The sequence below is a fragment of the Coccinella septempunctata genome, chromosome 8 (assembly GCF_907165205.1).
Source record: "Coccinella septempunctata chromosome 8, icCocSept1.1, whole genome shotgun sequence".
NCBI lineage: Eukaryota > Metazoa > Arthropoda > Insecta > Coleoptera > Coccinellidae > Coccinella > Coccinella septempunctata.
Genome location: NC_058196.1, coordinates 23551775 through 23571579, shown reverse-complemented (window position 1 = coordinate 23571579; position 19805 = coordinate 23551775). Strand labels below are relative to the sequence as shown.

The following is a 19805-nucleotide window of genomic DNA, read 5'->3' as shown; positions in this document are numbered from 1 at the left end:
GACTCAAGAGGAATGTGCCCAAGCGGTAGTTTTGCGAGAAGGGTGGACATACACAAGAATTGCAGAAAGGTTTGGAGTTTCCCATACTTTTGTGTCCAGAATGTTGCAGCGATTCAGGAAGACAGGTATGAATGTCCGAAGACCAGGACAGGGTAGACCACGGGTAACAACTGCCATTCAAGAAAGCTTGAGCAAACTCATGAGGTGCAAATTAGCACTCAGACAATAAGAAATCGCCTCAGAGAATATGATTTAAGGCCTCGTGTCGCGGCAAGAGGCCCAGCTCTTACCCCAGCCCATCGAAGGGCGCGTTTGGATTTTGCGAGAGAGCATATCCATTGGGAAAAGGCCGATTGGGAAAGAGTTCTCTTCACATATGAGTCTAGATTCTGCCTCTACCATTGTGATCGACGTTCCCTTGTATACAGACGTCCACATGAAAGATATGCTCAGTGCAATTTCCTGAATACAACTGGTTTCGGGGAAGGATCGATTATGGTATGGGGTGGAATATCTTTCACTGCTCGAACAGACCTAGTGGTCGTTGATAATGGAGCTACGAATGCTGATAAGTATATAAGGAACATTCTTGAAGAGCATGTAGTGCCATTTGCCCCATACATTGGTGAAAATTTCATTTTTATGGACGATAATGCCAGACCCCATCGTGCGCACATCGTTCAGGAGTACCTTGAAGAGGTTGAAGTCTCTCGAATGGAATGGCCAGCAAGAAGTCCAGATCTCAATCCGATTGAGCAGGTTTGAGACAACCTCAATAGAAGGCTGAGAATTTCAGAAAATCATCCAGCTACTCTTAATGACTTAGGAATCCAACTCGGAGAAATCTGGGAAGGATTAGATCAGAACATTTTAAGATCACTCATTTTGAGTATGAACCGTCGTTGCCGAGCTGTAATTAACGCAAGGGGTGGAAATACCAAGTATTAAATCACTTATCAGCATTTAAGTATTTTGAAAATTGTTCATTTCTCTTCTTTCACATAAGATTCGGTGAAATCCTGAATTTTTCTTCCATTTAATGTGTCTTGTTCCGTTCAAAACCTTCCCGAGAGAACATAAAAAATAAGTTATAAAGGCAATGTAGAGTTAACTTTCATTAAAATTGAGATTTTTAGAATGTGCATTAATTTTTTTGCACAGTGTACATGGATTAGGTAGGTATTGCTTATGTATGACATATTGACATAAACCTGGAAAGAAATTAATCAAGGATGTGGTATGGTGATACATTCTGATAGTAAAGCTGCTATCAAAGCATTGCACATTATAAGGTGATTGCAAGTAAAGAATCTTATGACATCAAATCAACTTTCAGATGTACTGGGTGCATCAAAACCAAAACTCTGAAAACTCTGTCTCTAAGGCCCGTATTAATAGTCAGTTCTCAAAACGGGTCTCAAGACCTATCTCAGTTGATACTATCTCAAGATAGTGACAGCATCTCAAGATGACGGCTTATTAATAAACGCATATCAAGTCATTGTCAGTTTGATACTATCTCAAGAAACGAGACTTGAAAATCAACTTATGAATGTCTTGAGTAATGGTCTTGAGATATACTTGAGACTACAAAACGAAAAGAGAAATTAGTATTTTTATTTTTGCTTGATATTTTTCAATACTGTGACTCACAATAAAATGTGACGAAGCAGGATTTTCGATCGCCCATCCAGTACACGTTGTGTGTACCTCATGTGAAGTCCTCTGGACATTTGAAAGATCCTGGAGTCGTGCATGCTTCCTGCCCATCTTGTTACAATACCCAAAAATTCTGTATTAGGCCCAACAATGGCTTGGACATTAATTGAAAAGTCTGATTTTCTGTTGCGATAAACTTCATGAAATCGATTTCGTCGTAGTAGTTGACCACATCTTCCTTGGATTCCATATTGACCTTAATAATGCCAATTTTTGGAAGCACAAAAGACAATTAAATTACTGTCAGTTCACAAAGCAAACTAACCCAACTTTCATTTCGAGATCATCTTGAGTCAGGGTTCGACCATACTCAAAATTTGACGTTCCCAAAACCTATCTTGAGATCATTCGAGTGCTTGAGTCACATTTATTAATAAGCGCCTGCTCAAGTGAGATCGCCGATTGAGACGTCATCTTGACAGAGTCTCAAGTCAAATTTATTAATCAGGCTGATGTCTCAAGACGCTACTTAAGACATTCTCAATACTTGAGATGTGACTATTAATACGGGCCTAAGAGTAGTTTATTTGAAGTTGCGTTTAGCAAACTGTTCAGTAATTCAGACTGTTACATTTTGAAGTGGCGAGTATAAAAAATGGCGTTCATTTACCCATAAAAGTCCTCCGTTTACGACATGTCAATCTTGGAACATTCTACCATATTGAAAAACTGTATAAGAACGATAAACTACAAATTGTGATCATTCACCCTCTCGCAGTAATGATTCCGACCGTAAACCCCCGTTCCCGTCCAATATAAAATCCCGAAGCGGCTGCCTTATGAAAATGGGATCGACAAAAAGTCTCATAAAAGTTCGTGGAGTGCACAGGTGATCCTACCTTCTTTCCATTAATCAGCCATGTGATATTGGCTGGCGGGTAGCTAGGCGGCGTCGAGCAATTTCCACGTATGGAATATCCAATTTCGGGAAAGTCTGTTTCTACCCACATGACGGGGTCCTCCTCAGGCGTGTCTGAAACCAAATGGAAAATATTAGGGTGAAAGTTGTGGAGTTATTCTTCATTTTTCAGTCTCCATGGTTAATCGAATAGTATTGCAAACAATTAATGGGGAATTCTCCTCAATTTGGGTTATCACTGCATATGCAAGTTTAAACTGAATAATTATGAGTTTCATTCATGATTTTTTCAAATTCATCGCAGAAAATACTCAAAATTATCCTTCAAACATGGGGTTTTAAAATTTGAATCGCTTTGTGCGGAGTTTACGATTTGGCAACAGCGCATACAAGACAATGAAGAGAACAATGTCCCATCAGCTTGTTTATAAAAGAACAGCTGTTGATCTACAGGCGCGTACTTACTGGCGAGCTTCAACTGCAACCGGCCATAAAAATCCCATAAAATTTTACGACCTTCCTCGTTCGTCGCAGACTTCATAGACAGCCATCTTTGTCTATCTCATCAAGATAATGCATTTGTTGTCCTTTATTATCAAGGCATATTTCAGTCGATATTGCCAGCTTGTGCAATTCTCACAAAACGCTTTAAACTTTAAATACCCATTTTTATTTTTCATTTTTAAGTGCTTAAAATATTTTTTTTTGGAAACGGTTGAAATGGTTATTTCAAAATGTGATGTTTCAACGATTTTTCATAAAAAATACATCATTTCGTCAGAAGGAATATCCCCTATTCGGTGCTTGATGAGACTCTACAATTACATCGATAAAAATTCATTCTGATACTGAATGAATCTTACAACGCTGTAGTTGATAATTTTTTTTCTATCTGAGTTTATTCAGCGTGGGCTATGAAAGCCAGACAGGAAGAGTTCATTCCGACATTTTCAACAATTTAATTCGGGTGACTTTGGACGATTGTTGAATTCAACTTCGTATTTTCAAAACGATGACTCATTTTTATCTGAAAAAGAGGTTCCAATATGCTTAATGACTCAGACTATTGATTAGGATATATACCATGCTTCAGAATTCGGATATAAATCTTGAAAAAAATAAAATATACTCGTCCCAAGTCACCCACCGATTTGGGAAGCTTGGGACACAAGTTAAAACCTATTGATTTCTCAACTCTCAAATGAAATAGGTGACTTGGGATGGTGTATAGTTCTAAAAAATTACATGACAAGGCGATGCAAAACTTTCAGATAGTGTCATTTGCGTGAAATATGTCATTCTCAGTTCATATCTAAAAATTTTTCATCACCTTCGTCATGTATGTGCCATGTCAGTGCTATGCTACTTTGGTGGGAGCTTCCACTAATGAAATGAATTTCATAAATTCTGAGGCCAAGAACACTTCGCTGTCGATAAGTTGAAACTTCACTACCCACCCTTGCCTGTTATCCGTGCTAACCTCACTTTTGTCAATATGGTCAACTCATAGACATATGGACATGGACGGTGCCTTCCCTTTATATCTATGCATGAAATACGGTCAAAAAAGTGACAGAGAGAAACGCACGTCGTGAATGCAGTTGTCTTTTTCTAGAATTTTGATTGGTCCACACTCACCTCTATGTGAACAGAATACAGACAAGTAAATGCCCGACGATCATTTCTCTCTTTCTATAAAAAAGACATTTTCATGCTGACATTGCTCAGTCCATGTCTCTATGTCTATGGGTCAACTGAAGTAGATTTGTTTACATTTGCTTTTGGAGAACGACAAAACCGGCAATTTTTCCGGTCTTTCTTTAAACTTTTCCGATCTGGCTTCTCGGTCGAGAGTATTTGATGGGCACGCTTCATCTATTAGTCTTTTTTTTGGCATCTTTCACGTACCACAAAATTAAGCGGTTTGGTCACAGATAGGGATTTCCTGATCATCTCAACCAACTGTTTTCTCCCCTCTTACCTCAACCACTCGGTACTTTAAAATTTCTATATACCGATTAGTGAATGGAGATTCAAAAAGTACGAGGATGTATTGATATCTAGTTGGCCTAGACCAGTTCCATGCATGAAAAAAGTATTCCGTTATCATAGCAATGAACAATAACTCATTAGAAGTGTCAGTGGGAAGTTGGAGGTCAAAAAAGTAAGCCAGAGTTGAGCAATAAATAAAAAGAAAGAAGATGTCCACCAAAATTGTGAAAATCGAAAAATTGGAGTATCGAGCCATCATCACGTAACTGTATTTAAAAGGGTTAAGAGGTGAGCAGATTTACGAAAATATGCTTAATACACTTGGTGATCAATGTCCTTCGTATGCTACTGTGAAAAATTAGACTGCAAGCTTCAAAAGAGGTAAATTTTCTATCGAAGGTGATGACCGATCTGGAAGGCCAGTTTCTATGTCAGTCTCCAAAAATATCGATGCAGTTCCTGACATGATTTTATTAGACCTTGGAATTGGGTTAAAACGGACATCTGAAGCACTGAATATTTCATACTAACGCGTTCATCATATGGTTCACGTCAATTTGGACATGAGAAAAATTGTTGCAAAATGGATCCCCAAATGTTTGAATGTTGACCAAAAGCGTGCAAGAGTAGAAGCATCGCGTTGAATCTATGCTCGATTGAAAAACGATGTATTGTTACGTATTGTGCGGATTGTTACTACGGATGAGACTTGGGTACATTTCTACGATCCAGAAACGAAGCAACAATTGATGGAATGGCGACATTCGGTTCTCCAAGACCTAAGAAGTTTCGTATCCAAAAATCTGCTGGAAAAGTTCTTGCTTCAGTATTTTGGGATTGTCGTGGAGTAATCATGATTGATTTTTTGGATAAGGGTAGAACAATAACCGGAGATTACTATTCGACATTACTGATCACTCCACAGGAAGAAATTAAAGGGAATAGACGCGGAGAGCTATCCAAAGGTGTTTTGTTTTTGCAGGACAACGCCCTTGCACACAAATCTTATGTTGCCATGCAAAAAATTCGTGATTTAGGGTTTGAATTACTAGAACACCAGATTTGGCTCCATCCGCTTATCATCTTTTTTCTCAACTGTGAAAAAGTTTAAAAGGCAGTAAATTTCCTTTTAACGAGAAGGTAATTAAAGCTGTGGAGGTCTGGTTTGCAGAGCGAGAGGAAACATTTTTTTTGAAAGATCTGGAGACGTTGCAGGTTCGCTGTAATAAATGTATTCAATTGAGAGGAGAATATGTTGAGTAATAAAATATTTTGACATTGAAATTTTGTTTGGTTATATTATAGGCTAAGAAGTTTTCAACATATCCTCGTATTATTTCCCCTTGCAATAAATAACATTTCCCCTTCAATCACTATCAACCTCAGGTGTCGCCTCAAATTTGGCAACTTCAAAGGGAACGCCGCACGTTTTCCATGAAAAATGTCGCCGTTAAAACGCAGACTGCAGGGGCGGAAAAGTTGTCGGGATAATACACCCAAACGCCGAGTACCGACCTCATGAAAAGTTAAAGATTAACTCGAAATGAAATTCCGCCGATATCATTCCGCTCTTAAATTGGAATATGGAAAAATTCCCGGGGGATCGTAACTGCGGAATCGACGTCCTCGTTCAGATCGATGCCGAAACTTTTTGCCGACAATAATTTCCGAGCCGGGTGGTCCGGGAGAGGATTGGAAATAACTTTACACGATTTCCCAATTTGCCAAAGTTGAATGCCTTTGAATTTCCATTTCATGCACCACATATCCCGGTTCCGTCCGAACTTTGTCCGGCAGAGGACGCGGATCCCGAAAAATGGGAAGTTTTCAGGCTGACCGATCCTGTTTTAACCTGTGCGATAACGTTGGCGACATTCGGAAATGCATCTGATGAAGCCGAACCTGTTGGCGCATTCTGGATTCCAGTTTCAGGCTGATCAACATCACATCTTTTTTTTCTAACGAATGTGATTTTTCCTTGCTTTCTGAAACGGTTTCAACCCATGTGCTATAGAACTGCAGATCACAAAATTCTCAATATAATTTTCCTTGAACGTCACTTGTGAAACTTCTGCAAGTTGACAGCTAAACAGCCTAATCATAACTCATCCAATGGATAAGTTTACCAAAATAACTGTGTAAGCCGGTCTAGTAAACCAATAAGTTACTAAGAAAAATAATTCACTCGTGAAATCTAGCAGATTTCGTAAAGAATTAATTTGACAACAGCAAATGACAGTTATTGTCTTTTTTTTTGTGATTCGGCTTTACTGACTTAATGTACATATACTGCATTCACATTTATTTTAGCAGTCGGTTGGCCATGGAATAATTTTCTCAATAAGTTTTTGTAACTAGAACGGAGTAGGGTTGGCACTCATGAAATGTCGTTAATGTCATAACGCCGTTGCCACAACTTATATCAATTTTTTATAACGAAAAGACCGAAAGTGATTGAAAAAATAGACAGGGTTTCAGGAATTGCTATTTAGAAATCTGGTGCGCTCATTCAAATGGTAGGTAACCCTGATATTCTAAAATTCACAATACGGTCAGACGGTAGCGAACATATTCAATGTAAGAGAATTTATATAATGTTTCATCTGAATCTAAACGACTTATATTTCAGCTGAACATTTCCACAATCAGAAAGATTGTGAATGAAGAGGATGACAAAGAATTTCCTTCTATTGTGAGACCCAAAAAAGTGGTGGCATTTGAGAATTTTATGTTTGAGTGGATTAATGCGAAAAGTTTATTACAGGATTTTCGATGAATGTCATCGTAGAATAAGTTCCCGAAAATAGATTTTTCTATTTTTCATTTGACTTGTCCTATACATTGTAAATGTCTTAAGGTACCAATAAATACCTTATTATTATTATTATATCAATGCATTAAGATGCACAGCCACAAATACGCGCCAGTTGTCCTGCTAATTGTTTATTCATGTGAAATTTTTGTTCGAAGGTGAAGTTCATCTTGATTGAAACTTCCTTTAAGTCCTTTTATTTATACTGAGGCAGGATGATTTTTGTTGAAGAATTTGACATTCTTGTAATTATCTGTCAATTTCTTTGGGCGATACCTATTTCCAACCACTGCAACATATGCATTTCATCTTCGGGTTAATATTTTTGAAATCTACAACTGATGTAACGTATTCCAACTTCAGCCAAAGAAGATAACGAACATTAACTTTCCACAAGCTAGTGCATATTATGATATTATCATAGATATACTAACCTAACATGGATGAGCCCTCTCATATTCGAGCTATGGATGAATGTGTTGCCGAGAGAGATAGAGCTAATAGTGGCAAAAAGCCCTCAAATTCCATTTAAAAAGCATTGAATGAGTGTGGAAATTCTGTTATTTGTGCCTTTTTCATGACAATTCTAGGAGCAAACGGAAAATATTGGGGGTATGCATTGCCTGAATGATTATTTGTTTTTATAGCTACAAAAATTCATGAATATGAAAATTCAAGGAACTTCGAGGGAAGAAAAATATAAATCCTATTGCGATCGCAGTAATGGTTTATTTAATGAATTTAAATGAATACAGAGTGTTTCAGAATTCAATACAATAAGTTTAGGGGTTTATTCCCTTGGGAATGTTTAGGCAAAAAGTTCATATAAACATAGGGCCTCCAACGCGAGCTGTGCGGTTTTAAAAGTTTTCTTTTGGGTTATACCAGGGAAGTTAAATACTGACGGCACTGATCCTACTTTTAAATTTTTATTGACATGCACATGAAATAGTCCCCTTCAATGAAATGAAATTTTTTCTTTTTACCGCCAGTTTGTACAGTTTATGGCTGCACAAGATTTAACCATTATGCATTTGTGTTATTTAAACACTTTTATTTCAAAACACTCGGAAAAATCGCACAAAAAGCACAACAACAGCAAACTAAATACTCGTAAACAACGCTTTTATCGAGCTTTTTGCCACTACTAGCTCTATCTTTCTCTAGGCAACACGTTTCTCTTTCCTTTACCGCTTCCATTGTAAGTTATAATTTCTATGGATATTATACTGATCTCTTGTATTTTCCATGCAAATAACTGGATTGGGTATGCCTTCAATCAGTTTGTATAAACATCAGTTATGTTCGTCACATATTTTCCGAAGAGATTCGACATTGTGATAAAGTACGTAATAACAGAAACTTTCACGTAGAAAGGGCAACATAGAGTTGATTTAAAACCCAAAAATGTTTTGACAAACGTCATAACCCCACATTTTCGTACTTTACAGAATGAAATGTGTCAAATATCCATGGCCAACCGACTGCTAAAATAAAAGTGAATGGAGTAATATGTGGCAATTCATTGAGATGCATTTTCCGAAAATATGTAAGTATTTATCTAGCAATAAGGTGGATCTACTGGACTCTTGTATCATCTTTTCTTCTTTTGTTCCCCAGTGAGATAATAAGCCGCTAGGTACTGATGTTTCGCTTGGGGAGAATTAATGAATGGAATAACAAGATACTTCTCTACAATAACTAATTTTCAAAAGATCCTTCTTTATTTGTTTCGCCCCTGTTGAAATTGCCGAAATTTCGTTGACTGAAGTGCTTATTTTTGGTATTGTAGAGGCTGAAGTGCGCCCAAATTGTAAACTCGCGAAATCTCTTTTGACCGCTCAACCGCGCAAATCAACTCCGCAACAACCTCAAAGCAATTTTTCGGGCAATCCTCGGAAAGGTAACTCTTTGGACCCTGCCAGCTCTCGAATTCATGCCGTCGGCTGTTCGGTCGAATGATTATAATTTCCTTGATCTTCAACGTTTCCCGCGAATTAAACGTTAGGGACTCCTGGGGGAGAGCCGTTTATGGAGTTAGATATGCCCCGGGGGCGTGCTACACTTTCTTGGCGAACTGGGCGAGGGTGGAGGGCAAACAAGATTGACCTTTGTGTGGTTGACCTGAGGAATCGAGGGTGTCCACCACTGACATACATTTGCATATTCGAAAGTATCAAAACGAAAGCAGATTTTCACAGGATATGTTAATTGAACCCAAAGAACGCTACTTCTCAAAAGACTACATTTATGTCAAGCTTGATTTTGTCAGATTTAGAGAATGTATACATTACAACATGTAATTAACTACATTTATCTTAATCTGGCAAGCTCGAGTACAGGGTGGCAAATTTCGATGTTTTAGCACTACAGTTTTTAAACCAAAGGAGATAGACAAAATCTACCCCATTCTCTTTTTCTTTTTCTGAGGAACTAATAATAGTCTTAGTCATTTTTGGCCACTTTCTTTTGTTTTCAAGTTATAAGCAAAAATTGGAAAAATGGAGATATCGAAATAAATTTATATCTCCGCTAATACTGATGAGAGAGCTCTGAAATTAAAACATTATACAAGCACTTTTTAACGAAGAATCCAGTGGGGTGCCCGCTTTTTCAGCAGGATTTTTAATTACGAAGCTATGACACAAGGTTATGTTTTTTTAAATGGAAACATTAGATTTCTGTGCAACTTTTTGAAAGCTTAATCTTTACTGATTTCAAAATACATATATAATATTATATGGTTTGTATCAATATAGATAATAGAAAATGGTCAAAAAACATTTTTCTGAGTATTTTTATTGTTTCAACTTTTTTCCAATTTTTGCGTATATATCGAAAACAAAAGAAAGTGGCTAGTACTATTGTAAGTTTCTCAGAAAAAGAGATCGAGAATAGGATAAGATTTTGTTCATCTCCTCTGGTTTAAAAGCTGTAGTGCTAAAACATCGAAATTTGCCTGTACAAGTATCGTTTGTTTTTTACTATTCTAGACAAATCCCCCAATAAACAGATCTGATTTTTGATGATTGTCTCCTTATTTTAATCGGACACGCTCGTGTAAATCCCGAATTTTCTTTTCTAATTGCTCTTCCAATGAAAAAACTCAAGAACCAATTCGGTCAAGTTGGCAGGACATTTTCATTGATTGATAATAGGTTCTTTCGTTTGCACAAAAAGTCTAGCACTTTTCTACAATCGATTTGATTTACACCAGTGTAGAGAAAGTGCAGTTTATCTACACATAGTCAAAAGGAGATGTAGATAAACTACACCACCTCTACACTGGTGTAAATTCAATCAGGAAACGAATACTAATATCGAGTGTAGAAAAGTGCTACACTTTTTATGCAAACGAAAGGACCTAATATGATAATGAACTTTATGCTTTTAGGTTGTGCCAGGTTATGAGAGATTCTGAAGATCACTTTCATTCCCGATATTCGAGAATATACTTGAGAAATGAGGAAATTATGAGAATTTCCATGACTACTTCATATTGACCAATTCACCTCTACTAGTAGTGGCACAGCCTCATTTGTGAAGGTGTTTGAAGAAGTTGGGGTACTTGTACTTAGATTATCTACTAGTTGAAAATGTTTCGGAACATACTCAGTCAAACCCAGGTTTATAAGATTTCCTGAAAGCGAATCATTCCATATTGGAAAATTTTTCATCTTTTCAAATATCCGGAATGCAAGTGATATTCAAAGTCTCTCATATTAGTAATAATAATGAGGTTTATTCTTTGAACTCTACAAGGTTGTTACAATTTTAATATCTGAATAATAAACCATTCACTAAAATCCACTAAAGGCAAAGCATCATTTAATAACCTGACTAAATTTAGGAGAATAAAGTTCATTATCATATTATCAATGAAATGACCTGCCAACTAGACCGAACTAGTTTTTGAGTTTTTTTATTGAAAGAACAATCGGAGACACAACGTATGTTATATATTCTGAATAAAAAACACAGGGTTTATATTTAAAAAAATGAAAGTTATCACTATATCTCTGAAGTGACGGATTGAAAAAAATCTTTGACTACGCCAATGCATTCTACAGGAAAAAGTGTCTATAGAATGTTATGTTTGTTTTTCGAAATCACTGATACTTTACGACATAGGGGCACCAGTACGAAGAGCCGAAAAATCAGTTTTTACTTATAACTAGAACAAAAGTAGATAGAGGGATGGGGTTTTGGGCCATTAACAATCTCTTGAAAATTGAGGTGGAAAATAAGGCAACTATTTTTCCCTAGCTCTCACGGTTACAGAGCTACCATTCAATTCCATCGAATTTTGCCCATCCTGTTCATCGAATGGAAAATCTGGGACATAAAAAGCATTTCTGATCAATAAATAATTTCGAAATGGTTTCGAATCAAGACTATATGATATAGGTATTTTCGGTTTGGATTCCAACAGTGTCTATTCCACCAAGTCTGGCTAAAGGAAACGATAATATCGCTCTATGCAAATGCTGTAACGGACCACATTGGAGGCCACAAAGTAAACGCAACAGACCAAAGGCCAGAGCTTTAAAGCCAACAATTTCGGTCTGATGGAAATCTAAATGCCAAACCATCCCCCGGCTGCCTAATTACATAACGGTGGATGGTATCGAAAAGATGACCGTGCATGTGATTGCATGATTTGAACAGCCCCGGATTAAATTGAGTTCAAATTATGCAGTAGCATCCATTCACGCGTAAGTTTCGCTTAGAAAATATTTTCATCGACCTCAACGAAAAATAATATTCGAATAATTGGGTTCTTTGGCTGACTGCAACTCTGCTTGAAAACTACACAGATTTGTGTGAATAGGGAATACTCCCTCTGACGAAAATGATGTATTTTTTATGAAATATCTTTCAAACGTCACATTTTGGAATAACCATTTCAACCGTTTCCCTAAAAAAATTATTTTAAGCACTTAAAAACTCAAAGTTAAAGTTTAAAGCGTTTTATGTGGATTGCACAAGTTGGCAACATCGACTGAAATATGCCTTGATAATAAAGGACAACAAATGCATTATCTTGATGAGATAGACAAAGATGGCTGTCTATGAAGTCTGCGACGAACGAGGAAGGTCGTAAAATTTTATGGGATTTTTATGGCCGGTTGCAGTTGAAGCTCGCCTGTAAGTACGCGCCTGTAGATCAACAGATGTTATTTTATAAACAAGCTGATGGGACATTGTTCGTTTCATTGTCTTGTATGCGCTGTTGCCAAATCGTTAACTCCGCACAAAACGATTCAAATTTTAAAACCCCATATTTGAAGGATAATTTTGAACATTTTCTGCGATGAATTTGAAAAAATCATGAATGAAACTCATAATTATTCAGTTTAAACTTGCATATGCAGTGATAACCCAAATTGAGGAGAATTCCCATTATAGATTTAGATTGTTGTTCTGGGAAGAATTTTGTTTTTATAAGGGTGGTATAGCTCATTGTGAAGACTCAAAATGTCTTCTTTCTTATCCAAGATGAATCTGAAATAATGGTAATGAAAAAAGTGTTTGTTTCGATCTCAAGAATCTATACTTGAAATACATAGGTACAAATCAATGCCTCACTCGGTATATAATGGTTAATAACATGCAGTTTTAATCTCTGTTGACCCTCTGTCGCCCTGACAGATTGATAAGACACCAGGTTGTGGGAGGCAAAATTGAATCACTCAAATAATAAAACCTACTTCTCTCAGCGATGCACAGAATCACAATCACCCTCTGTTGTTCATTTCGGAACCAAGAAGATTCTGCTAGAACCCGTCTCACGCGAATATCCAAACGATTCATCCTCGACAACCCCAAAGTATCAACCGAATTATGGCTTTACCCCCATTAGGCCGAATTCTCCTATCCGCTCTGACTCGAAAGATGTTAATCCCCTTCCTCACGCCGTAGAGTAGCAGCCACCCTGATGGATGGGCTGTCCAGACTTCACCATAAATTTCAATCAGTTTGTTTTTCACGCCAAATTTTCCCAATTGATATATGCGTCTGGCTCTCAACGCATTGCCCGCTCGCCAACGTTCTATTTTCCTCACTCAGATTGAACAAACATAATGGTTCTAACTAGAGTCCTGTTTGGTGCAAAAAACAGAATGAAAGATTGTGTGTTATCTTGTTACGTTAAAATAAAATTAAACGATACCAATTCTGTCTATACTCCATTCACTTTTATTTTAGCACTCGGTTGGCCATGGAAATTTGACACATTCCACTCTGTATAGTAAGAATATGTGAGGTTATGACTCTTGTCGAAACATTTTTGGGTTTTAAATCAGCGCTATGTGGTCCGTTGTACGTAAAAAAGTCTCAGTAATTACGTATTTTATCACAATGTCGAATAACTTCGGAAAATATATTGCGAACATAATTGCCGCTCATACAAACTGATTGAAGGCATGTCAAATCTAGTTATGGAAAATACAAGAGATCAGTTTTTAAATATATTTATTTGCGCTATGGAAGAGAATTGAACTACATATATTGACACATAATATGTAGTAGCTTGAGGAGAGTTGATGTTGGTTATCTTCTTTGTTGGCCGAAGACTTTACATCAGTTGTAGATTTCAAAAAAATCAACCCAAAGTTGAAATGCGTATGATGCAGTGATAGGGTTAATGTTAAACCAAAATCATATTGCATCAATAGAAGTCAAAAGAATTGAAAGAAGCTTTAAGGCACATCTTTAAACAGAAATTTTTCATGAATTAACAATTAACAGGACAACTGGCTTGTATTTATGGCTGTTTATTTTCAATACTTCGATATAAAAATAATAGTACCTAATATACATATTTATTGATTCCTTGAAACATTTACAATGTAAAGGACAAGTCAAATGAAAAATAAAAAAATTATTTCCTGGAACTTATTCTACGATGACGTTCATCGAAAATCCTGTAGTCTGTAGTAACTTTTCGCATTCGTTCACCATAAAAAAAATTTCAAATCCATCACTTTTTTTGGTCTCCCAATAGAAGGATATTCTTTATCATCCTCTTCATTCACAATTTTTCTGATTAAGGAAACATGCAGCTAAAATATAAGTCAGATTCAGATGAAACATTATGTGAAACATATGAAACTTATGTTGAATATGTTCGCTAGCGTCTGATATATTGTAGATATTAGAATATCAGGGTTACATACTGTTCGAATCAGGGAACCTGAATTCTAGATAGCACTTCCTGAAGCCCTGTCTTCTGTCTTTTTCAATCACTTACGGCATTTTTGTAATATTAATTGATATTAGTTGTGGCAACGGCGTTATGACATCAACGACATTTCATGAGTGCCAACCTTACTCCGTTCTAGTTACAAAAATTTTAGAAAATTATTCCATGGCCAAAATAAAAGTGAATGGAGTATAGGATATCACACAGTTCTATGCAACACTTGAAACCCTGTCAATTTCCAGAAAAAATCTACTTCTCTATAGAGGGTATTTTAAAAGATGAGTCTTCATTTCAAACAGTTCGTGAAACTCATCAGAATACACCATTTCAACAACAGTTGGGTGTATAATAATATAGTTAAAGATTTTAATAATATCTCTGCCTTAAAAAGTGTTTATTTTGCGAATGTCCGAAGTATATTGGAATATTCAACTGTAGTTTGGTCTCCTTATTATGAAGTACACAAAAATAATATTGAGCGCGTGCAACGAAAATTTTTAAGATGGGTTGCTTACAAAATGAGTATTCCCAAGGCCTCAATAAACTACGACCACCTACACGTGTCTTTATCAATGAAACCACTATCTATAAGAAGGAATAATTTTGATGTAATGTTTGTATATAAACTAATCAATAATTACATTGATTGTGAATACTTAGTATCTAAGATAAAACTTAATGCGAAAAATGTATTCCTTAGACATAGAGATCTCTTATACATCGAATATAACCCCACTAATTATGCCATGAATAATCCGATTGCACGAGCGATAAAAGGGGCAAATGCATCGGAGATTGATCTTTTTCAGATATCTATTTTTAGTCTTAAAAGATATTTTGAAGCTATTTGAACTTGTCAACTGTTCTTGTTGTTTTTCCTATGATGTTTTTTTTTTTTTTTTGTAGATTTCAACATTTTTGTTTGTTTTCTTGTTAATTTTTGGAATATTGTATATCTTATTGGAAAATTGGCTTTGCTGTTTGTAATTAATAATAATAATGATAATAATTCGTAAATTGGCATGTCCGTTAAGATAAATAAATAAATAAATAAATAATACTTTAAAAATTACGAGGTTGAAAAAATCGTGAATGAAGTCTATCATAATACGTCTCTTGATCTTGTGTTACTTTCATTATCAGAAAGCCACCTAAAATCGACAGTAACATAATATGTCAATTCATCTTCCATGGAATAATCCGCTATATGGAAATTTGCAGATTGCAAATAAATAAAGTGATGACTGAGGCCTCGAACTTTGGCAATAAAAATGATTGGCCAATGTGCATATTTCTCAATTGGGCGTTTTTGCGTGAAATGAATCCTACCACCTGAATTTTTCTGTCTTGACACTCCGTTTTCAGCGACATATTGCCAAATGTTGCAAATATAGGCCAAAATGTAGACGGTCTTTAGTAATGAAAATATGAGGGCGTTTCCTATCTTTCTCTTATATAAACTTGGACTCATACATTACTGACAAATATTCATTTTGCATTTAGCACATTTTCATTCATTCATTTCATAATTTGAGCTTTTGCTAGAAGTACCATATTTTCGCTGTTTAAATAGCGTATATTCTCGGTTCGTTCATTTCACGAAAGGTATTACATCCTCTTTCAATAATCCTCTGCTCGATTTTGTCATGTTCGACTCAACGTGTACAGTTAGAATGTTCGAGATGTTTCAACTACAGAGGACTAATTGGAAACAATTGTTTTCGACTAATGCTAAGGAAACATCGATCTTTTTTTCGAAAACAAAAATTTATGACTTAATTGCTAAAAATCTGTCTCATCAGAAACTTCTCATTCCTTAAGCATCGAAATTAGCAATTTTAATAGGTGTGAGCTTTTCTGCTTTCTCCAAATGAATTGAAACGCACGAAATAACAGCTCAGTGCCTAAAACGAAAGCACCTTCGTCTCGCACCAATGAATCAGCAAAAATACGTGGACCATTCATCTCAATTGGCAAACTCTCGAACAGCGAATCGATCAACCAACTCGAAGATATCATAACTCACGATATTTATGCCATCAATGGTGGCAAATAACCATTCAGCTCTGCTCCGTCCCTTATTTTTTCGTTCCTACTCCTGTTTGTGTTCGGGCCTTCGAAGAAACGTAAACAGATCCATCTTAACGTCGTAATACAAAGTCGATTAATGTTCAGTCGACATGATTGATGCGAGTTATATTTTCTTTTTACGACACCGCTAAAAATTTCAGTATGTTCCATGTTTGCAATGCGCGGATTTTATGGTTGGATATTCCACATTATGGAACTGAAACCTTTGGTTAATACTTTTCTTCTAAAATCCGTAGCTCAGTATATTAAAAACAACAAGAATATAGGAAAACTATGACAAATACAACGTGTAATCTTGTCGAGAACACTGAAAAGCTATGAGAAACATAATGTCCCCTTCAATGTGCCTAACGAACAAATAATATAGGGATATTGGGGAAAGAATTGGCTTAAGTCAGTCGAAGCCACAGCTTGAAACTAGAAAAAAATTAATCTTCTAAACGACCGTTCTGAAAATTTTCCTCACCCTGTATAATTAGACTTTCAAATAAGAATTAAAAATCGGATTGGAACATGTCCGATGTCCATACCAGCCAATTTTAGGATCAAAGAGTTGAACGTAAACAAATCGCAAAATAATCAACTCGATGTTGACTAAAATGAAACGGATTTATTCCGAATTGATAACATTTCGAATCCAACTAGCTTTTTCCAAACTGGGTAAAATACACTATCTACCCCATTAAGTATTAAAATTGAATTTCAATTCGATATCCTATCAAATTGCCGGTAAATATCGAACTTCGAATCGTTATTCTACATTCGGAAGTTTGGTTCATATTATGTTTAATGTTACATTATATGACACGATGTCAATATGATTCCCCGGTTAATTGAATTCAGGATATACATTTGAGTGTTTATTTTCCAAAGTATTGTATAGTTTTCATTCATTATACAAATATCGAGTGAGTGTATTAGCTGAACTAATCCGGAATTTATTGGTTGACTCTGACAAAACCGCAAACAAAAGCTCTATAAAAGCCCCTCCAATTGAAATTATGAATTATATTGTTGTTTTGACTGCTGATTAAAAGCAGTTGTTTCAGGCGATACTTACTTAGAATTCTTACGATTATGGCCTATAGAAATCGAATTGCACGTTCGCCAGATTCTTAATGGAAAAAATATTCAAGGCGGAGTTATCAGCCCAGAAATTTCAATGCGATTTCAAAAATTTTTGAGTACGGAACGGGCAAAGGATGCTGGTGATGCATGACGAATGAACAGTCATTGTTTACAATGGTCCAGGACTAATTGATTAATTGTCATCATATTATTATTGGCTGGAAAACCTAGGCCGTTAGCCCTTTGAAACATTGTTTCAATAAAGTTTACTACTATTACTACTACTTTTATTTTTCAAAACCCGTGTTTCAAAATGAAGAATCACATCTAGGTCATTCGCTGAGCCTTGGTTAATTAATGGTAAGATAACGAAGGTATTTTTTGCCTTTCAGTAGCAGTGGAGTTCATCATAATTAAGGGAATCTAAATTCATGATGAATTGGAATATTAACCTCGCATATTGCCTTCTCATATATGATTTGACATGAATGAGCCATAATAATATTTCTTCGAGGCCCTTCGTGAGTGTGAAAACCAGTTTTTAATCCTCGATAAAAATCGTTGAATGCATTTGTATTGGCCGTTTCCAGAAAAATGGGTTATACATGAACGATGTTGATGTCCTGTTTCCCATTATTGTCGGCATTCCATAAATATCTTTATCGCTAGTCTGAGTGCTTTTTCGGTTGACAAAAATGAGTTTCTTAAATTAATGTCTCCAGTTGTTCCGAACAAAGAGACCATCATTCTTGGAAAATGGCTGCTTTCAGAAGTCGTTACTATTTCGACCCAATTCGGCTATTCGCGAGTAGATGAAAGGTATTAGTTTTGGTGTGGGGAAGCATAACAGAGGTGTTCCTTTTCACTTCGTCGGTTCAGGAGAGGGCGCTTTGGATCATATTATAGAATTTTGCAGGCTGCCTGCATTACATTCGCCTACCAAACTACAGGTGTCGCACTCTTCTGTATAGGTCTCGTTAGGCGCCCTCTGAATGTATGATATGGGCACCCTATTATTATTTGATGCGGGGTTGTTGTGGCTCGATTAGACTTTCGGGAACTACGACCATGTAGATTTTTTGATCTCTACTCATTCACAGGAACCCAAGGAGGTCGTCAATGATGTTGATAAAACCGACAACATCCTTAGGGGCCTTAGCCGTTATTTCGTGAGTATCCAGGACAGGTTTTCCCATATGAGTGGTTCTTAGGTTCGCCACCTCTTGAAACTTGCTTACCATGTGTTCAGCTGTTTCTGCTTCTGATCCATAGAGCCTACAAATCATCACGAATTTCTTTGACTGAGTAAGTCCAAGAGTGTTTCTCTAGAGGGTTATTCTGTTGTTCAACACCCATTGTTGGACCGCTGCCTTCTATTGGTATTTTTCAAGTCCACAGAAAGGCTCAGGTCCAGAAGGTGTTAACCTTGATGCCCTTTTTGCAATTTATCGGCTTTCTCATTTCCTTCAACACCACAATGCCCTGGTACCCATAGTAGAGTCAACTTGTTATGGGCGTTCTAACAAACGGAGAAGTCAAATTGCAAAATTGTTTCGACAGTTGCTTATGTATCAGGTAGAAAAAGGTAGGAGTACCTATTTAATTGCAATATCTTCTTCCATTACCCTTTTCCACTTATGGTGAGAGTAGCTGAGAACTAATAACTAAGGAAGGGGCCAATCTCATGGGCAGATGACCAACATGTGCTCGCCATCTGCCAATTCAATTGGTCTCTCTTCTTTAGTTATTAGTTCTTAGTTACTCTGCATAAGCTCATTATAAAACTGTTTTTTTGAACCAATTGTGTCAGCTGTGAGTTTTTCTTTTGGGATAAAACTGTACGTATCAGAACTTGAGCTTTTCGGTTTACTCTACGAAGAATTGGGTGAATCTGAGTTAACTGAATGAATATCTGAAAAAATAAGAAAGATTTCCTTCGGCTTTGACCAGTTCCCTTCAGTACACTCCCATCTGCTTCATAACGTTACGTAACTCGGAAAACAATGATTTATAGAAACGTGGCGCCACTGTAATTCATTCCTTTCATATAATACAGTTCC

The 19805-nt window shown here is 36.4% G+C and overlaps 1 protein-coding gene across 1 annotated transcript in view; it reads right to left on the bottom strand.

The window, feature by feature from the left end:
* LOC123319077 overlaps window positions 1–19805 on the bottom strand; it is a 156967-nt gene that overhangs the window by 34275 nt on the left and 102887 nt on the right. Inside the window, exon 4 of the mRNA XM_044905924.1 lies at window positions 2559–2692. Within this exon, the coding sequence (XP_044761859.1) occupies window positions 2559–2692 (134 nt within the window). The remainder of the gene's footprint in view (window positions 1–2558; window positions 2693–19805) is intronic.